The sequence below is a fragment of the Bison bison genome, unplaced genomic scaffold, assembly GCF_000754665.1.
Source record: "Bison bison bison isolate TAMUID 2011002044 unplaced genomic scaffold, Bison_UMD1.0 scf7180017864146, whole genome shotgun sequence".
NCBI classification, from domain to species: Eukaryota; Metazoa; Chordata; class Mammalia; order Artiodactyla; family Bovidae; genus Bison; species Bison bison.
The window spans coordinates 9,068,064-9,085,236 of NW_011494718.1; the positions used below are offsets into that span (position 1 = coordinate 9,068,064).

The 17,173-nt window shown below is 46.5% G+C and overlaps 1 protein-coding gene across 1 annotated transcript in view; it reads left to right on the forward strand.

The window, feature by feature from the left end:
- Positions 1 to 17,173, forward strand: part of NR3C2 (nuclear receptor subfamily 3, group C, member 2) — a 445,228-nt gene that overhangs the window by 399,128 nt on the left and 28,927 nt on the right. The window contains exon 7 of the mRNA XM_010840772.1: positions 2,736 to 2,893. Coding sequence (XP_010839074.1) covers positions 2,736 to 2,893 — 158 coding nt within the window. The remainder of the gene's footprint in view (positions 1 to 2,735; positions 2,894 to 17,173) is intronic.

Below are 17,173 nucleotides of genomic sequence, written 5' to 3' on the forward strand. Positions count from 1 at the left end.
AAGTTGGCTTAAAGCTCAGCATTCAGAAAATGAAGATCATGGCATCCGGTCCCATCACTTCATGGGAAATAGATAGGGAAACAGTGGAAACAGTGTCAGACTTTATTTTGGGGGGCTCCAAAATCACTGCAGATGGTGACTGCAGCCATGAAATTAAAAGACGCTTACTCCTTACAAGGAAAGTTATGACCAACCTAGATAGCATATTCAAAAGCAGAGACATTACTTTGCCAACAAAGGTCTGTCTAGTCAAGGCTATGGTTTTTCCTGTGGTCATGTATGGATGTGAGAGTTGGACTGTGAAGAAGGCTGAGCGCCAAAGAATTGATGCTTTTGAAGTGTGGTGTTGGAGAAGACTTTTGAGAGTCCCTTGGACTGCAAGGAGATCCAACCAGTCCATTCTGAAGGAGATCAGTCCTGGGATTTCTTCGGAAGGAATGATGCTAAAGCTGAAACTCCAGTATTTTGGCCACCTCATGCGAAGAGTTGACTCATTGGAAGACTCTGATGCTTGGAGGGATTGGGGGCAGGAGGAGAAGGGGACGACAGAGGATGAGATGGCTGGATGGCATCACCGACTCGATGGACGTGAGTCTGAGTGAACTCCGGGAGTTGGTGATGGACAGGGAGGCCTGGCGTGCTGCGATTCATGGGGTCACAAACTTCGGACACGACTGAGCGACTGATCTGATCTGATAAATGAGCAAATAGTATGTGCAATTGAGAAATGAAAGTAAGAGCAATTTCATACTCAAGACTATTAATACCACAAGATGAATTTTTCTCATCTTCATCTTCCAAAAATGAAAGTTCTCAGTGACTTTATTTTTCAGAGTTAGAGCATCAGTACTTATTGGCTGTAGTGAACAAAAGCAAACGTGTAAGTGGATTTTCAAAGGGAGCATCTGTAGTTTACGCTCTGCCCTCCATCTCCTCGCAAAATGCAGGCACAGGTTGCTCCCTGTGTCCATAAACTGTGTTCACGTGTGTCCTGGGAAAGATCACCTCCTTTGAGGTCCCAGAAGCACTTATTATGCTTACAGGTGCTGAATTTCAAAGTATTATTTTCAGTGAGATGTTTTTCATTTAATTAGAAAAAACTAGCAACTCGATAGGCCTTCTCTGGTGGCTCAGATGGTAAAGAATCTGCCTGCAATGCAGGAGACCCAGGTTCAGTCCCTGGGTTGGGAAGATCCCCTGGAGAAGGAAGTGGCACCCCACTCCAGTATTCTTGCCTGAGAATTCCATGCATGGAGGAGCCTGGCGGGCTACACTCCATGGGGTCTCAAAAGTCTGACATGACTGTGTGCGCATGCACACACACAGGCACGCTCTATACAAGGAAAGAAGAAAACATACTTCTTAATTTTCTCTTATTGAAGATAAAGGTGAATGTGACTTTTTTCCTTCGGAAGGTTGTGATCTTGTTTTGTATGTACAGCACTGTCCTCTTACCCGTCACACACACAAATCTGGGCACAGACCTGCCGGCAGGCTGTCTGGGTGGTCACGTGACAGTGCCTCAGTGGTCATGTCATCTTAGAGCAAAGAGAATAGGAAGTGCTTCTTTGCAGCATGTCCTCCCCCCTGATAGACAGCTGGTTTCCCCAAGTGTCTTTGACATTTGAACTTGAATTTCTAATTTAAGCCCCAGCTTAGATTGTCTGTGTTTCTTCCAGTTGTCCTGAAAAATCAAAGTATATTTTCCTACCTGAGACGTATTGGCAAGTTAGGGTTCATAAAAACTTTGATGACAGGCCACAGGATAGTGTAGCATTGAGGTTAAGAGACAGGCATTGGAAGCAGACCTAGGTTTCTGCTCTTTCTCTGCCATGTATTTATTGTGTCCTTGGGCTAGTGATTAAATGTCCAATCTTCAGTCTCCACATCTGTGAAATGAGGATAATATAATGATTATGTTATAAGAGGTCATAAGATTGATGTCAAGATGAAGCAAGTTAATATAAGCAAAGTGCATTCTAACATACACCTGCTAAGCCAGTTACTCTCTTGTGTATGTGTGTATACAGAGGTTAACCATTATATAGCTGCCATATTCAGAGAAGGCAGTGGCACCCCACTCCAGTACTCTTGCCTGGCAAATCCCATGGACGGAGGAGCCTGGTAGGCTGCAGTCCATGGGTTCGCTAGGAGTCGGACACAACTGAGCAACTTCACTTTCACTTTTCACTTTCCTGCATTGGAGAAGGAAATGGCAACCCACTCCAGTGTTCTTGCCTGGAGAATCCCAGGGACGGGGGAGCCTGGTGGGCTGCTGTCTCTGGGGTTGCACAGAGTCAGACACAACTGAAGCGATGCAGCAGCAGCAGCAGCAGCAGCAGCAGCAGCAGCTACCATATTTACTCATAAGGGATTCCCCAGTGGCTCAGTGGTAAAGAACTCTCCTGCAATACAGGAGATGCAGGAAATGCAGGTTCGATCCCTGGGTCAAGAAGATCCCCCAGAGAAGGAATTGGCAGCCCATTCCAGTATTCTGGCTGGAAAAATCCCATGGACAAAGGAAGAGGAGCCTGGCAGGCTGCAGTCTGTGGGGTCACGCAGAGTCAGACACAACTGAACACACACGCATATTGATCAATGCAGTAAGCAAGATGCAGTGTCAGTCTCAAAGTGTGAGCCTCATGACCTCAAAATAGCCTACGCCATCTAACCACGAAGGTGCTAAAGCTGATTTCCATTTTGAGAACTTACATGTCTGTATTCCTTCACCACAGTTCCAAAGGATGGCCTCAAAAGCCAGGCTGCGTTTGAAGAAATGAGGACAAATTACATCAAGGAGCTGAGAAAGATGGTAACGAAGTGTCCCAGCAACTCTGGGCAGAGCTGGCAGAGGTTCTACCAACTAACCAAGCTTCTGGACTCCATGCATGACGTAAGTAGAGCCTGTTGGTGTCTGTCACCCACACACTGTGGGCCCAGAGAAACCGGAGAGCTGAGAAAGTTCTTGAGGCTTTGGGGAGAACAGGGGTATATTATCCACAGGAGGCAACGAGAGGTTAAAAACTGATCAGGGGACTTCCCCTTCAATCCAGTGATTAAGACTCTATACTTCCAATACAGTTCCATTCCTGGTCAGGGGACTAGGATCCCAACATTTTTCATTAAAAAAAAAAAACACCTGATTAGGAAGAAAATTATTTTTTTCAGAATACCTTTGAAACAAACTTCATTTAAAGTGAAAGGTGTGGCTCTTTCCCCTCCTGAGCAGAGCGTAAGAGAAATGTGCGCCATCGTGGCAAAACCCTGAGCTCGGGGCCAGAGAAGGAAGGGCCTCAGATTTGCTGCAGGTGTCAGGTCAGGTTTCTCATTTCTGCTGGCAACTTAGGAAATGTTTGGTTAATGGGAATGTTTGCTTTAGCATTGCATAAATAATTTCCATCTTCTACAACTGTTCATCTAATAACCCAGTCTTTCAAAAACATTATTAGTGGTCCAGGGCCAGCTGGGATCATCGCATTTTTTGCCAGATTCGGAATCTTATATTCACTGTTCTTCATAGGAGTCACCTTTCTTGTCTTGTGTAAATATGCAAAGTAAACTCTTGAGCTTGTTTCTAATTTACTGAGTTACAGATGTAGTCAAGGCGTTAGCACTTTCTACAAAATACTGATTCAGATAACTTGGTTTGTCATGCCACTTAAAATGTGCTTCTCATTTCATTTTGCAAGCAGTTTCTTCAGTTCTGGTTCGAAAAAAGTTGTACACGGTCATGCTAATTTAACATTTTTATATTTGCTTTCTTTTGGTACATTGATTGCCCAAGTTCAGCCCATGTGATTTGGATAAGAAACCTTTTTCAACTGTTTCCTTGTTGCTGAGGACAATGTTGACAGGCTTGATGACCAATATTATAATTGTGTTGCTACTGAAATAATGGTTCATCCTTTAGAGATTTGTCTATGCCACTGGAATGGTATGTCTTTTGGGGTTGGTTGATAAAAGAATGTCGCTTTCCAGGGTTTTACACTGAAGACCCAGTGCATATCACACTGGCCTTTACTTTCTCTGAACATTTCACGTGATAAGAGTCAAATTCCCACAAGGTGAATTCAGTGATAGATAGTTGGACTAGTTATCAGTGGCCTCAAAGCACGACTTACTGGAAAATCTCAGAGATAATAAATGATGGGCTACAAGACTTTGGGGAACACAGCCAACAGTGCTCTTCACAACTCTCACAAAAGGAAGTAAAGGAAAGTAGAGCATGAGGCAGGGTCATCCACCCAAGAATCAGGAGCACTGTTAACACTCTCCTGTTGGTTTTGTTGAAAGCCTTTCTTAGTGGAGCTGTTGCAGAAAGGGGGACTCCTTCCAGGATCGAGGGGCTTCCCTTGTACCTCAGTCGATAAAGAATCTGCCTGCAATGCAGGAGACCTGGGTTCCATCCCTGGGTTGGGAAGATCCCCTGGAGAAGGAAATGGCAACCCACTCCAGTATCCTTGCCTAGAAAATCTCATGGACAGAGGAGCCTCATGGGCTACAGCCCATGGGGTCGCAAAGAGTCAGACACGACTGAGCAACTAACCCTTCCTTCCTTCCTGGATTGAGATGGGGCTCTTGTCTGACACTCAGAAATGAATTATCCAAAGACACACACATGCTGACAAAGCCAGAGACTTTATTGGGAAGGGGTGCCTGGGTGGAGAGCAGGAGGGTAAGGGAACCCAGGAGGACTGTTCTGCCACGTTGCTTGAAGTCTTGGGTTTTATAGTAATGGGGTTAGTTCCCAGGTTGTCTCTGGCCAGTTATTCTTTATTCTGACTCAGGGTCCTTCTTGGTGGCGTGCACCTCATTCAGCCAAGATGGATTCCAGCGAGGAGGATTCTGGAAGGTTGTTAGGACGTGAGGCATCTCCTTTTGACCTTTCCCAAACGCTTCCAGTTGGTGGTGGCTTGTTAGTTCCGTGTTCCTTAACAGGCCCTCCTGTTGTAAAATAACTCATCCACATACTTAGCATGGTGGCTTGCCAGGGTGGGCCGTTTCAGTCAGCATTTCTCCTAACAGACCTGGGCTGGGAGCAGGGGCCAGGGAGCAGAAGGTGTGATTCTTTCTTGATGAATCATGTTATTCATGCAAATGATTGGCAGGCACAAGTGCAGTTGTAAAATGAGTGTGTAATTGGCATCAGGTAATCTCATGAAAAAGATACACTTTGAAGTACTTTGCATATAATGAGACTCAACAACAGAAGTTAAAACTTGTTTATCTACAGCCTTAAGGAATCTCAATGCCTTTGGGAATCTCAGTGCACAGTGGGATGGTGAAAACCCCCAGAGGCCACACCAGTAGTCAGGGTATCAAACTGTCCTCTGCTGGCTTGTTTTTAGCACCAGCTCAGTGAGCTGCTTGCCAGTGGCTACTCAGTAAGCAATAGCCAAGTGTCTAAGTCATAAATGATGATTTTCTGCCAGATCCCCCCAAAGCAAATCAGTGTCTTGTTCAGTCACTAAGTCATGTGTGACTCTTTGCTGCCCCGTGGGCTGCAGCATGCTAGGCTCCTCTGGCCTTCACTGCCTCCCAGAGTTTGCTCAGATTCATGACCTTTGAGTCGGTGATGCTATCTGACCATCTATCCTCTGCTCCTCCCTTTCCCTTTTGCCTTCCCAGCATCAAGATCTTTTCCAATGAATCGGCTCTTCATATCAGGTGACCAAAGTAATGGAACTTTGGCATCAGTCCTTCCTATGAATATGTTTTCAGTATTTTTTTATTACAGTGAAATTGATACAAAATAAGCTGAACATACTTAAAGCGTACCATTTGGGATGTTTGAGACATGTATACACCCATGAAACAATTATTGAAATCAAGAGAGCAGACATCCCCATCACTCCAGAAGTTTTCTTGCGCCCTTTTAAAAAATCAGAAGTATACTTGATTTACACTGTTGTTGATTTCTGCTGTACAGCAGAGTGCCTCAGTTATACATATATATATATTCTTTTCCATTATCTTTTATTGCAGACTACTGAATATGGTTCCCTGTGCTGTATGGTAGACTTTGTTGTTCATCCATCAGCTGTCCTGCTGCCTCCTCCTCCTCAGTTGCTTTCTGGATTGCTTTCTGGCAGTGTAGATTGGTTGATATATGTTAGTGTTTCATACCCATGGAATCATACAATATTATAGTATGTAGTCTGCTGTATCTGGCTTCCTTCGCTTGACATAAGATTTGGGGACTCATCCATGCTGTTGCCATATAGCAATACTTCATTCCTACTTATTGCTGACTGACCTCCCGTTGTGAAGATATTCTACAGTTTGGTGGTCCCGTCGCCCATTGATGGACATTTGGATTGTTTCCAGATTAGGGACAGTTTCAGAGTAAGTTGGGCTTCCTTGGTAGCTCAGCTGGTAAAGAATCTGCCTGCAATGCAGGAGACTCCAGTTCGATTCCTGGGTTGGGAAGATCCCCTGAAGAAGGGATAGGCTACCCATTCCAGTATTCTCGAGCTTCCCTGGTGGCTCAGACAGTAAAGAATCCTCCTGCAATGCAGGAGACCTGGGTTCGATCCCTGGGTTAGGAAGATCCCCTTGGAGGAGGGCATGGCAACCCACTCCAGTATTCTTGCCTGGAGAATCCCCATGGACAAAGGAGCCTGGCGGGCTACAGTCCATGGGGTTTCAAAGAGTCAGACACGACTGAGCGACTAACTACACACACGAAGTTGTGCATTATGTATATGTCTATATATGGACACCACTTTCTTTTTCTTGAGTGAATAAGTGGCGGCCATGGAAGACCTGTGTCATATGGTAGGTGTATAACTATTTTCCAAAGTGGCTGCATAGTTGTACAATCCCTCAAGAAGTGTGTGTGAATACAGGTTGCCCCATATCCTTGCTGACATGCAGTATCATTAGTCTTTTTAGTTTTAGCCATTCTAATAGCTGTGTGATGATGTCTCCCTGGAAAGTAAGTGTTAGTCGCTCAGTCGTGTGTCTGACTCTTTAGGACCCGTCTTTGTGACTGTAGCCCTCCAGGCTTCTCTGTCCATGGAATTTTTCCGGGCAAGAATACTGCAGTGGGTTACCATTTTCTATTCCAGGATAGAGTTGTTGAGAAGATAACAATAGTGGTTGGTTAGTCACTGAGTCATGTCCACTTCTCTGCAACCCCGTGGACTGTAGCCCGCCAGGCTCCTCTATCCATGGAATTTCCCAGGCAGGAATACTGGAGTGGATAGACATTTCCTTCTCCAGGGGATCTTCTGACCAGAGAGATCAACCCCTGAGTCTCCTGCATTGCAGCAGATTCTGTATTGTCTGAGCCACCAAGGAAGCCCCAAAGTCTCCCTATGGTTTTAATTTGCATTTCCTTCATCATTAATGGTCCTTTCTTTTGCTTCTTTACCATCTCTGTGTCCTCTTTGCTGAAATATCTGTCCAACTATTTCTCATTTTTAAAAACTAGGATGTTTGCTTGTAATTGGATTGTTGAGTTTTGAGAGTTCTTTGTATATTCTGGATATAATTCCTTTATAAGACATATAACTTGCAAGTATTTTCTCTCTGTGGCTTATCTTATCATTCTCTTATCAATGTCTTTTGAAGAGCAGGGATTTTCAGTTCTAAGAAAGTTCAGTTGATTATTTTTTCTTTCATGAATCATGTTTTTGGTTTTGTAGCTAAGAATTCCTTGTCAATGCCAACATCACAAAGCTTTTCTGTTTTGTTCTAGAGGTCATTGTCCTTCATTGACTGATATGTAGTATCTCAAAAACCATTTTTGTGTTGTTTTTGGTGGAAGGGTAGATCTAATCCACCTGACTCCACTTTTGCTGGGTGGAGAACATTCTTTGGGGAACCACTGGAATCACTTTAAGCCTAAAACCTTTCATTTTAAACAATCAGAGATGTTTGCCCTCAGAAGTAGCTTAACAGAAGCATCTTCAACGCTCTATTTATTAATATATTCCCATCCCAGACAGAACATTGAAAAACGCATTGTAAGTCTGGAGGGACCTTTCTAACATTCACGCTTACTCAGACTTGAGACTGCCTACAGCTTTTTCATTAGAGTAAATTAGTGAGTCAACATTTGTGGAATTTTCTTCCAGGGAACAAAGAGCTACAGGAGGACTGGCTCTGTACGCAGAGCCTCGTTCTGGTCACTTTGTGGAAAAAGAGCATGTGTTCCTGAGAGTCACACAGACAAGAACCTTGTGCCTGTAAATCCAAGTTCTGTTTAAGTAGCATGCCTAGTATGCCCAGCCTCGGGACGCACGTATCTGGGGACATGTGTACACACTTCTCAGGACATACGGTTTTCTCCCACATGGTGCACACGTGTGTTGGCAGAACAGAGCCAGGGTGAGTGAAGGAACAGCATCTGAAAGATCAGGTTGGCAGTCAAGTATTTGAACGGGTCAGCAACTTGAATGAATCCCAAACCCTCCGAACACCAGTCTCCCTCCCAAAAAAAGTTCAAAGAAAGCAGTTGTGGCCAGGCTTCTAGGGATGGGTGTGTTTTTGCATTCTAAATGGGTGTTATATGTAAAGCACACAGATTCCTTATTCTTCCAGAGAGAATTGAGAATTACTAGTCACTTTCTTCTCCAATGGCTCAGCAGGGAAAGATCTCCTGCAATGCAGGAGACAAAGGACATGCGGGTTTGATCCCTGGGTTTGGATGATCACCTGGAGGAATACTGGAAATGGCACCCCACTCCACTGTTCTTGCCTGGAAAATCCCATGGACAGAGGAGTCTGGTGGGCTACAGTCCATGTGGTCTCAAAGAGTTAGACATGGCTGAGTGACATGGCTGAGCAACTCAGTACACACAGTCACTTTCTAGGTATTGCTAGGAGTGGCAGTTAATTTCCTATTAGTGAAGAAGGCACATTTCTCATGAATTTATCGGTAGCGTCTATTCATTCATGGAGATCAAGGCCTATTTATGCTATGATCAGGGTGTAGAACAGCTAGTAAAGGTTAAAGGATGATATTAATAGTATTTCTCAGAAGCAAAATGTTACCCTTTCTCTGTTAAGTAGAATCAAGGCCATACTATTGTAATGGACTTTATTTCCGTGTACATAATACGTTGCCTCATGCCTAGCAAACCTGTGACTACAGAGGATACAAAATAACTATAGGACACCAACCTACCCCTCAAACTGCTTAGAGTCTAAAATGAGGCAGCTAGAACACTCCACAGGGCAGAAGGTAACTGTGGACAGAGCGATCTTTGAGAGCATACATGCCGCTCATTCATTCACGTGTCTGCGAGCCCCTCCTGTGTTCCAGGACGAGAGGTACAGATGGGGACAGAATACCTGTCTTTAGGTACCGCTTGCTCTTAAGGGAGAGCATCCTGTTCAAAAGGGGAAGCAGGGGTATCTGTTCAGATGCCTCAGTACCTGTGTTATTTCATGCCCTTCTAAAAACTCCCTGTAAGATAAGTATTATTCTCATTATTCCCATTCCTGTCCTTAGGATTCCCACTTGCTCTGATAGAGGAAGAGGTTCATCTAATTCAACAAATACATTAGTGTCTAAAAGCGTCAGGCATTGCAATGGAGGGAGAGACTCAAATCTGGCCTCGGGGAGCTTTCCGTGTGCTCAAGACCACCAACAACACCGTCCAGGGCGGGGGCTGGGAGCTCTGCAGACATGAGCACACTGGGCATTGTGTGCTCACGGATGTTTATTCTGAGTTGCTGGAAAACCTTGTCGGGTAGGTCTAGGAGCCAGTCGTGCTGGGCAGGGGTCATGGAAGGCTTCTGGAAGTGGAGTAAGGGTGTCTCAGAGAATCTTTATTTCTTGGAAAATGAGGCAGAGGTCCAGAGAGTGACTTCTTGGGGTCCCCAGGGAGCCAGTGGCAGCTGGAACCCTCTGCCTGGTGCTCCCCATACCCCCCACGCGATGCAGGAGGGCCTCAGACTGCTGGCTGCCGCTGGGTCCCAGGCTGGGCTGCGTCTCCAGAGCTCAGAGAACGAGCAGGAGGAGTCCTACAAACGGCAACTGCACTGCTCTCTGACTCTTCAGACGCGTTTGGCGTTTCCCTGGCAGCTTCTGGAATGCATCGTTTTGTGAGGCGTGGGGTTGCATCTGAAGGCAGTGAACCTGGTGTTATACTAAAACATCACATATGTTTAGCAGTTCCCAAAACCATATGTGGGGTCTGCCTCACCGTAGGCTGAGCTGGTTTCAGGGCGGAGGGGAGGTTTTCACCTCTGCTAATGATCATTAAACAGTAAACCGGGCTAAGAACCTACCCATTGCTGGGGTGGGCACCAGCGAGTCCCTGGGTGGGACCAGAAGGTCCTCTCTCTCTGTGATTGCTTTCTGTGGTGGCAGAAGGAAGGCTGCACAGCCCAGGTGGCTCTCAGAGCTAAGCTGCTCTTCTGCACGGGGGAGGCGGGCACGATGGGAGCAGACACAGCGATACAGGACCCACCCCACGTGCACACCGGGAGACTCCCTTCTTTATGTGGAGAGGGTGTGAATTTCAGTTTCATGATCATCAACAGAAGAGATCGCTGCAAGCAGCCGTGTGTGTTAAATTATTCTGAGACCCCCGTTGCTCCTTTAATGAGCGGGTGCTTTCGTGTCAGGCAGTGATAGTGGCGATTTCCACCGTGACTGCACTCGAGGTGGTTTTGAGAGCGATGCAGATCCGCTGCTTCCCCCACACTGAAGCATGCCAGCCCTAAGCCGGCTGGATCCACCATGTGAGCTGCCTGCCGCTTTCCTGCTGGTTCTGTTCCACATCTTCTCGGTCAGTGTCCCCTCCAGAAAGGTTCTGAGGCCCACATCAGAATCTGCCACAAAATGATGACCACTGCGGACAACAGTAGAGCGTGGCCTCTGCTCCTCCACCAGCATTTCTCTTGGGCACTCCACTTAAATTTCTTGGTCCTCGGTTTCTTCAGCTGTAAAATGGGAATAATACCCATCTTACTATACGGGAATTTTTGAAGCATGTGAAATAACACAGCCACAAGGTAACAAGCACCAAACAAATGTTCATTGTTTTGCTTCCACTTTTCCAGATTGGGTTTGCATTTCCCCAAACCATGTCTCTCGGAGAAGGCAATGGCACCCCACTCCAGTACTCTTGCCTGGAAAATCCCATAGACGGAGGAGCCTGGTAGGCTGCAGTCCATGGGGTCGCTAAGAGTCAGACACGACTGAGCGACTTCACTTTCACTTTCACATTTGACTTTCATGCATTGGAGAAAGAAATGGCAACCCACTCTAGTGTTCTTGCCTGGAGAATCCCAGGGACGGCGGGGCCTTGGTGGGCTGCCGTCTATGGGGTCCCACAGAGTCAGACACGACTGAAGCAACTTAGCAGCAGCAAACCATGTCTCAGCACCACCAAAAAGAAAATCCATCAGGCTGTTTTAGTTAACTGTAAACAGAGACAAACAGGCATATGGCAGGGCCCTCAAGTGGGTAACAGTCTAAAGTTGGCAAGACCCAGCAGGGACATGGGCAGGAAAAGCCATTCTGCATTGGGGGCAGTCATCCAGTGGTGAATCCCATGGACTTCGGTCAGCATAGCCTTTCCAGGTGCTTCCGTTCCCAGTGCCCTGATGTTGTTCAGTCACTAAGTCACGTCTGACTCTCTCTGATCCCGTGGACTGCAGCACACCAGGCTTCCTAGTCCTTCAGTATCTCCCAGAGTTTGCTCAAACTCATGTCCATTGAGTCGGTGATGCCATCCAACATCTCATCCTCTGATGTCCCCCTCTCCTCCCGCCTTCAATCTTACCCAGCAGCAGCGTCTTTTCCAATGAGTCAACTCCTCGCTTCAGGTACCCAAAGTATTGGAGCTTCAGCTTCAGCTTCAGTCCTTGCAATGAGTATTTGGAGTTGATTTCCTTTAGGATGGACTGGGTGGATCTCCTTGCTGTCCAGGGGACTCTCAAGAGTCTTCTCCAGCACCGCAGTTTGAAAGCATCTGTTCTTTGGCGCTCAGCCTTCTTTATGGTCATGGTCCAGCTCTCACATCCATTCATGACTACTGCAGTGCTCTGTGCGTCCCGCCCTGTGCCAGGGGAGGCTGGTGTTGCTAAAACACACTGAATGTGCTACAGATGCTTCCTGACTCACTGACCAGATGAAAGATGTTGGTGATGGAGACAAGGAAGGATTGCTGTGAGGATCACCATTGCTGAAGGAAACCCCTTGGCCCGGTATGGTCAGGATGCTGCTAGGAAGTAAAGCCTGGCCATACTGCCCCTGGGTCCTGGGGGGACACCTCCTTCTCTGCCCCTTGTTCAGGTGACAAGGAAATGAGACTGTTTGATACTACATGTGTAATAATAAGCTAAAGTACGGGCAACACCATCGCCGCCCCCCGCCGTGTGTGTGTGTATGTAAGAGACCTCAGGCAAGATTTAAAGCCTTATTCTGTCTCCCAGGGGAAACAACCATTTAACACAGTTGTTAGCCATATTACACTGCCTTCTTCTTTAACGAGACCATGACTAAGAAAGACTCTAAATAAAGGCAGGGTTGTTTATGCCAGAGTCAGCAAAGTGAGCAAAGCCTTATCTTCCAGGGTACCAGGGAGGGGCCCAGACATACTCCTCCTGGAAAGGAAATCATCATAGGTAATGGTTTCAAATTAACTAGGAATTGACGAGGCGGAGCTCATCCTCTGTCTGTTTGGTGAGGCCAACAGGGCACTTACTAACCGTTCGTGGCGTCTCTTTCTGCAGCCCTGTTTTGAGTTTGCCTTTACAGAGTTCTCGTTTCAAGGGTGCGGTGGACTCAGACTGCTTGCCCTGGGTGCATTGTGCCAATGAGGGCTTATTTTCCTCTAAGAAAATTATTTTATGTTTGCATGACTGAAAAAAATGTATCACATGTATTTAAACATAAAGATGAGGGGAATGGGATAAAATAGGTCAGAATGTTCTGGGTTTTTTTCAATATTATGGATAAACAGGGAAAGGATGACTTTGGGTATGACGTGGAGAGGTCGGGGTGGCCTCGGGATGGGTGTGTTTCATGTGCTGGGAGCTGGGGCCACGGAGCACAGCTGGAAGGTGCGAGTTCCCGTGGACAAACAGGGAGTCCCTGCCCATTGTACCGCCTTTGCTTGCCACGTTCATGGTTAAGGGCACTGGGGCTCAGAGATCACTGTCGTATTTCTCCAGGCTCCCCTCTGGATGCCCCCGGAGGCTGTTGCTTGAGGTAGTCATACTTGTTGAACTTTCCTACTGCCACTTGTGCTTCTGGTGTCATATCCAAAAAAATCATTTGCCAAGACCAAGGTCAAGGAATTGACAGGTAGGCACAGGTGTATGGAAGCCTCCACTGGGCAAGGGACCTTGTTAATCCTGAGGATATAAGAGCAGCCGAGGGGGACTCAGTCTCTGCCCACAGAGTGTGTAGTCTGATAGAGAAGAGAGGAGACAAGTAAACTGGGCATTAGAGTGTGGCATGCTGGGTGCTTGAGGTCGACGGGTAAGGACCACGTGTGTCAGGGTAGGTGTACTGAAGGGGGAGTGTCAGGGTAGAGATGGTCCAGGGCATGAGATGAGGGAAGTGACTGCTAAGCTCAGTCCCAAAGACAAAGAAGGTGTTGGCCAAACAGACAGAGGGAAGTTAACCCAAGCCACAGGAGTTCCTATCCCAAGGGAGACAGCACATGGTGATTTTGAGAAATAGAAAATTCACTGTATCCAAGAGCATCAGAGAGGAGCAGAGAGGATTAAGGATGGGGACAATGAAAAGGTCTGTAAACCACCTTGAGGTAGCTCGTGAGGGATTCTGAGCACATCTGTAGAGTCGAGAGCTGTTCCTTCCAATCTGGTAACCACTGGCCACAAGTGGCTGCTGCTGCTGCTAAGTCACTTTAGTCGTGCCTGACTCTGTGTGACCCCATAGACGGCAGCCCACCAGGCTCCTCTGTCCCTGGGATTCTCCAGGAAAGAACACTGGAGTTGGTTGCCATTTCCTTCTCCAATGCATGAAAGTGAAAAGTGAAAGTGAAGTCGCTCAGTCACGTCCGACCCTCAGTGACCCCATGGACTGCAGCCTTCCAGGCTCCTCCATCCATGGCATTTTCCAGGCAGGAGTACTGGAGTGGGGTGCCATTGCCTTCTCCGACAAGTGGCTACTGACATGTAAATAGAACTTAAAAAATTGATGTCCCACATTTGACGGGCTCAGCAGCCACATATGGCCAGTTGCCATGGCCGTATTGACAGTGCTGATCTAGAGGGTCTATTGGAGGAGAAGCAGAGGGCCAGTAAGGCTGCTGATATGGTGGTCCAGGTAAGAGATGGAGACCAGGCGCTAAGGTGGAGCAGGGGCAAGGGGACCGCGGACATCTTCAGGTAGCGGAACGGACGGTTCTTGGTGGTGAATAGGACAGAGGGCTTGAGAGAGGAGGGCGGGGGTCTAAGATGACCCAGGATTTGGACGTAGGTTGTTGTGGGGCGGCAACGGCGCTGAGTGAGGAGATGTGGAGGAGGAGCTTTGTGAGGAGAGGCGATGGGCATATTTTGGACGTGCTGAGTTGAGGTGCCCTGAGGAATCCCAGGAGAGACGTCAGGTGAGCTCAAGGCTCTGTGGAGATGAGGATGAGTGCTGATATAGCCTTGGGAGGTACAGCACATGGCTGTCCACGCAGCCCGGGGGTCAGTGGAGCTGCCCAGGCATCAGCGTGGCTGTGTGGTGGACAGAACCGAACCCCGAGGAAGAGACCCACCAAGGGGCCAAAACTAGGAGGGCGCCTGCAGAGAGTCTGGGCAGGAGCTGCTGCCAAAGTGAGATAAGGAGGCAAAGATACCCACAGGAGCCGGAAGAGAGTGTGTCCCTCACTGTGCAAACGCAGGGGTGGGGGCAGAAGGTGCCGATGGGCCAGTCAGCAAACAGACTGAAAACCGTTCAGTAGCCATAGCAACAAGGAGGTTATTGTGAGGAATAGCTGATTAATTCAACTAGGTTTCCAGTAACTCACCTCTCAGAAACCACAGAGTAAACAGGGACTCCGGGAAACTCAGGAAAAGGTCAAGGTGACATCCGGTAAAGCTCTTTAATAAAAACCACTTTAAGAAGACGGGACTCTGAGTCTTTCTGTGATGTGATGGCATGGATGTAAGGTAAACGTTTCTGAATGTGGTTGAGAGAACTTGCAAAGGTTGTGTTTACGTGTTTAAATACAACAAAGAAATCACAGTAGCTAAAAGCCCCCAAACAAATGATTATGGACCTAGACCCATGTCTGAATAATTTTTAATTAGTGAAGCTTTATTATGTATTACATACATACATATATATATATGTATATAATCACAGTAAACTGTGGAAAATTCTGAAAGAGATGGGAATACCAGACCACCTGACCTACCTCTTGAGAAACCTATATGCAGGTCAGGAAGCAACAGTTAGAACTGGACATGGAACAACAGACTGGTTCCAAATAGGAAAAGGAGTTCGTCAAGGCTGTATATTGTCACCCTGCTTATTTAACTTATATGCAGAGTACATCATGAAAATGCTGGGCTGGAAGAAGCACAAGCTGGAATCAAGATTGCCAGGAGAAATATCAATAACCTCAGATATACAGATGACACCACCCTTATGGCAGAAAGTGAAAAGCCTCTTGATGAAAGTGAAAGAGGAGAGTGAAAAACTTGGCTTAAAGCTCAACATTCAGAAAATGAAGATCATGGCATCTGGTCCCATCACTTGGGAAACAGATGCGGAAACATTGTCAGACTTTATTTTGGGGGGCTCCAAAATCACTGCAGATGGTGACTGCAGCCATGAAATTAAAAGATGCTTACTCCTTGGAAGGAAAGTTATGACCAACCTAGACAGCATATTCAAAAGCAGAGATATTACTTTGCCAACAAAGGTCCGTCTAGTCAAGGCTATGGTTTTTCCAGTAGTCATGTGTGGATGTGAGAGTTGGACTGTGAAGAAAGCTGAGCGCCGAAGAATTGATGCTTTTGAACTGTGGTGTTGGAGAAGACTCTTGAGAGTCCCTTGGACTGCAAGGAGATCCAACCAGTCCATTCTGAAGGAGATCAGTCCTGGGTATTCTTTGGAAGAAATGATGCTACAGCTGAAACTCCCAATACTTTGGCCACCTCATGTGAAGAGTTGACTCATTGGAAAAGACTGATGCTGGAAGGGATTGGGGGCAGGAGGAGAAGGGGACGACAGAGGATGAGATGTCTGGATGGCATCACTGACTTAATGGACGTGAGTCTGAGTGAACTCTGGGAGTTGGTGATGGACAGGGAGGCCTGGCGTGCTGCAATTCATGGGGTCGCAAAGAGGCGGACACTACTGAGTGACTGAACTGAACTGATATATATATAATGTACCATATACATGTATGTGTACTATTTATACACATGGATGGTGACAGACTGACAGGTAGGTAGATGGGTAGATGGTTGGATGAGTGTTCAGCCCTGAAGAGCTATAGATACACATGTGAGAATTTGGCCTCTAAGGCATCCATGATGCTTTGGAGCTGGTCTTGTTCTTCAAGTCATGATTTTATCATAAGGTTAGTCCTGAATCCTTTCTTACCATCACTTTCACATCTCAACATAATTATAATAACAGTAAATTTCCACTTTCAGTCACAGAACTTTATCTCCTTTGGTCATTTGTGTTTGCTCATGGCTTTCTATGGCTAACTTAATGCAAAATCTGGGTTATCTCCAAATAATGTGAAATGATTTAACTATGTGAGTGTTTTAATTTAATGATGTGAAATGTTTAAATGTTTTCAGTGGCTAAGTTTAGACTATTTCAGACAGTGCTTACCAACTGCCGATCAGTCGCCTGGCAACATTTTGATGCAGTTGAACTTGACTTTAGAGAAATGAGGAAAAAATCTTCAATATGAGAGCTTGCCATTCCTGTTTTTTTAAATGATGGTAAAAGGGGAGGAGCTAAGATGGCAGAGGAGTAGGACGGGGAGAACACTTTCTCCCCCACAAATTCATCAAAAGAACATTTAAACGCCGAGTAAATTCCACAAAACAACTTCTGAAAGCTGGCAGAGGACATCAGGCACCCAGAAAAGCAACCCAAGTCTTCAAAAGGAGAGAGAAGAAATACAGCTCCACTCACCAGAACACCAACACAAGCTTCCCTAACCAAGAAACCTTGACAAGCCACCTGTACAAACCCACACAGAGTGAGGAAATGCCACAATAAAGA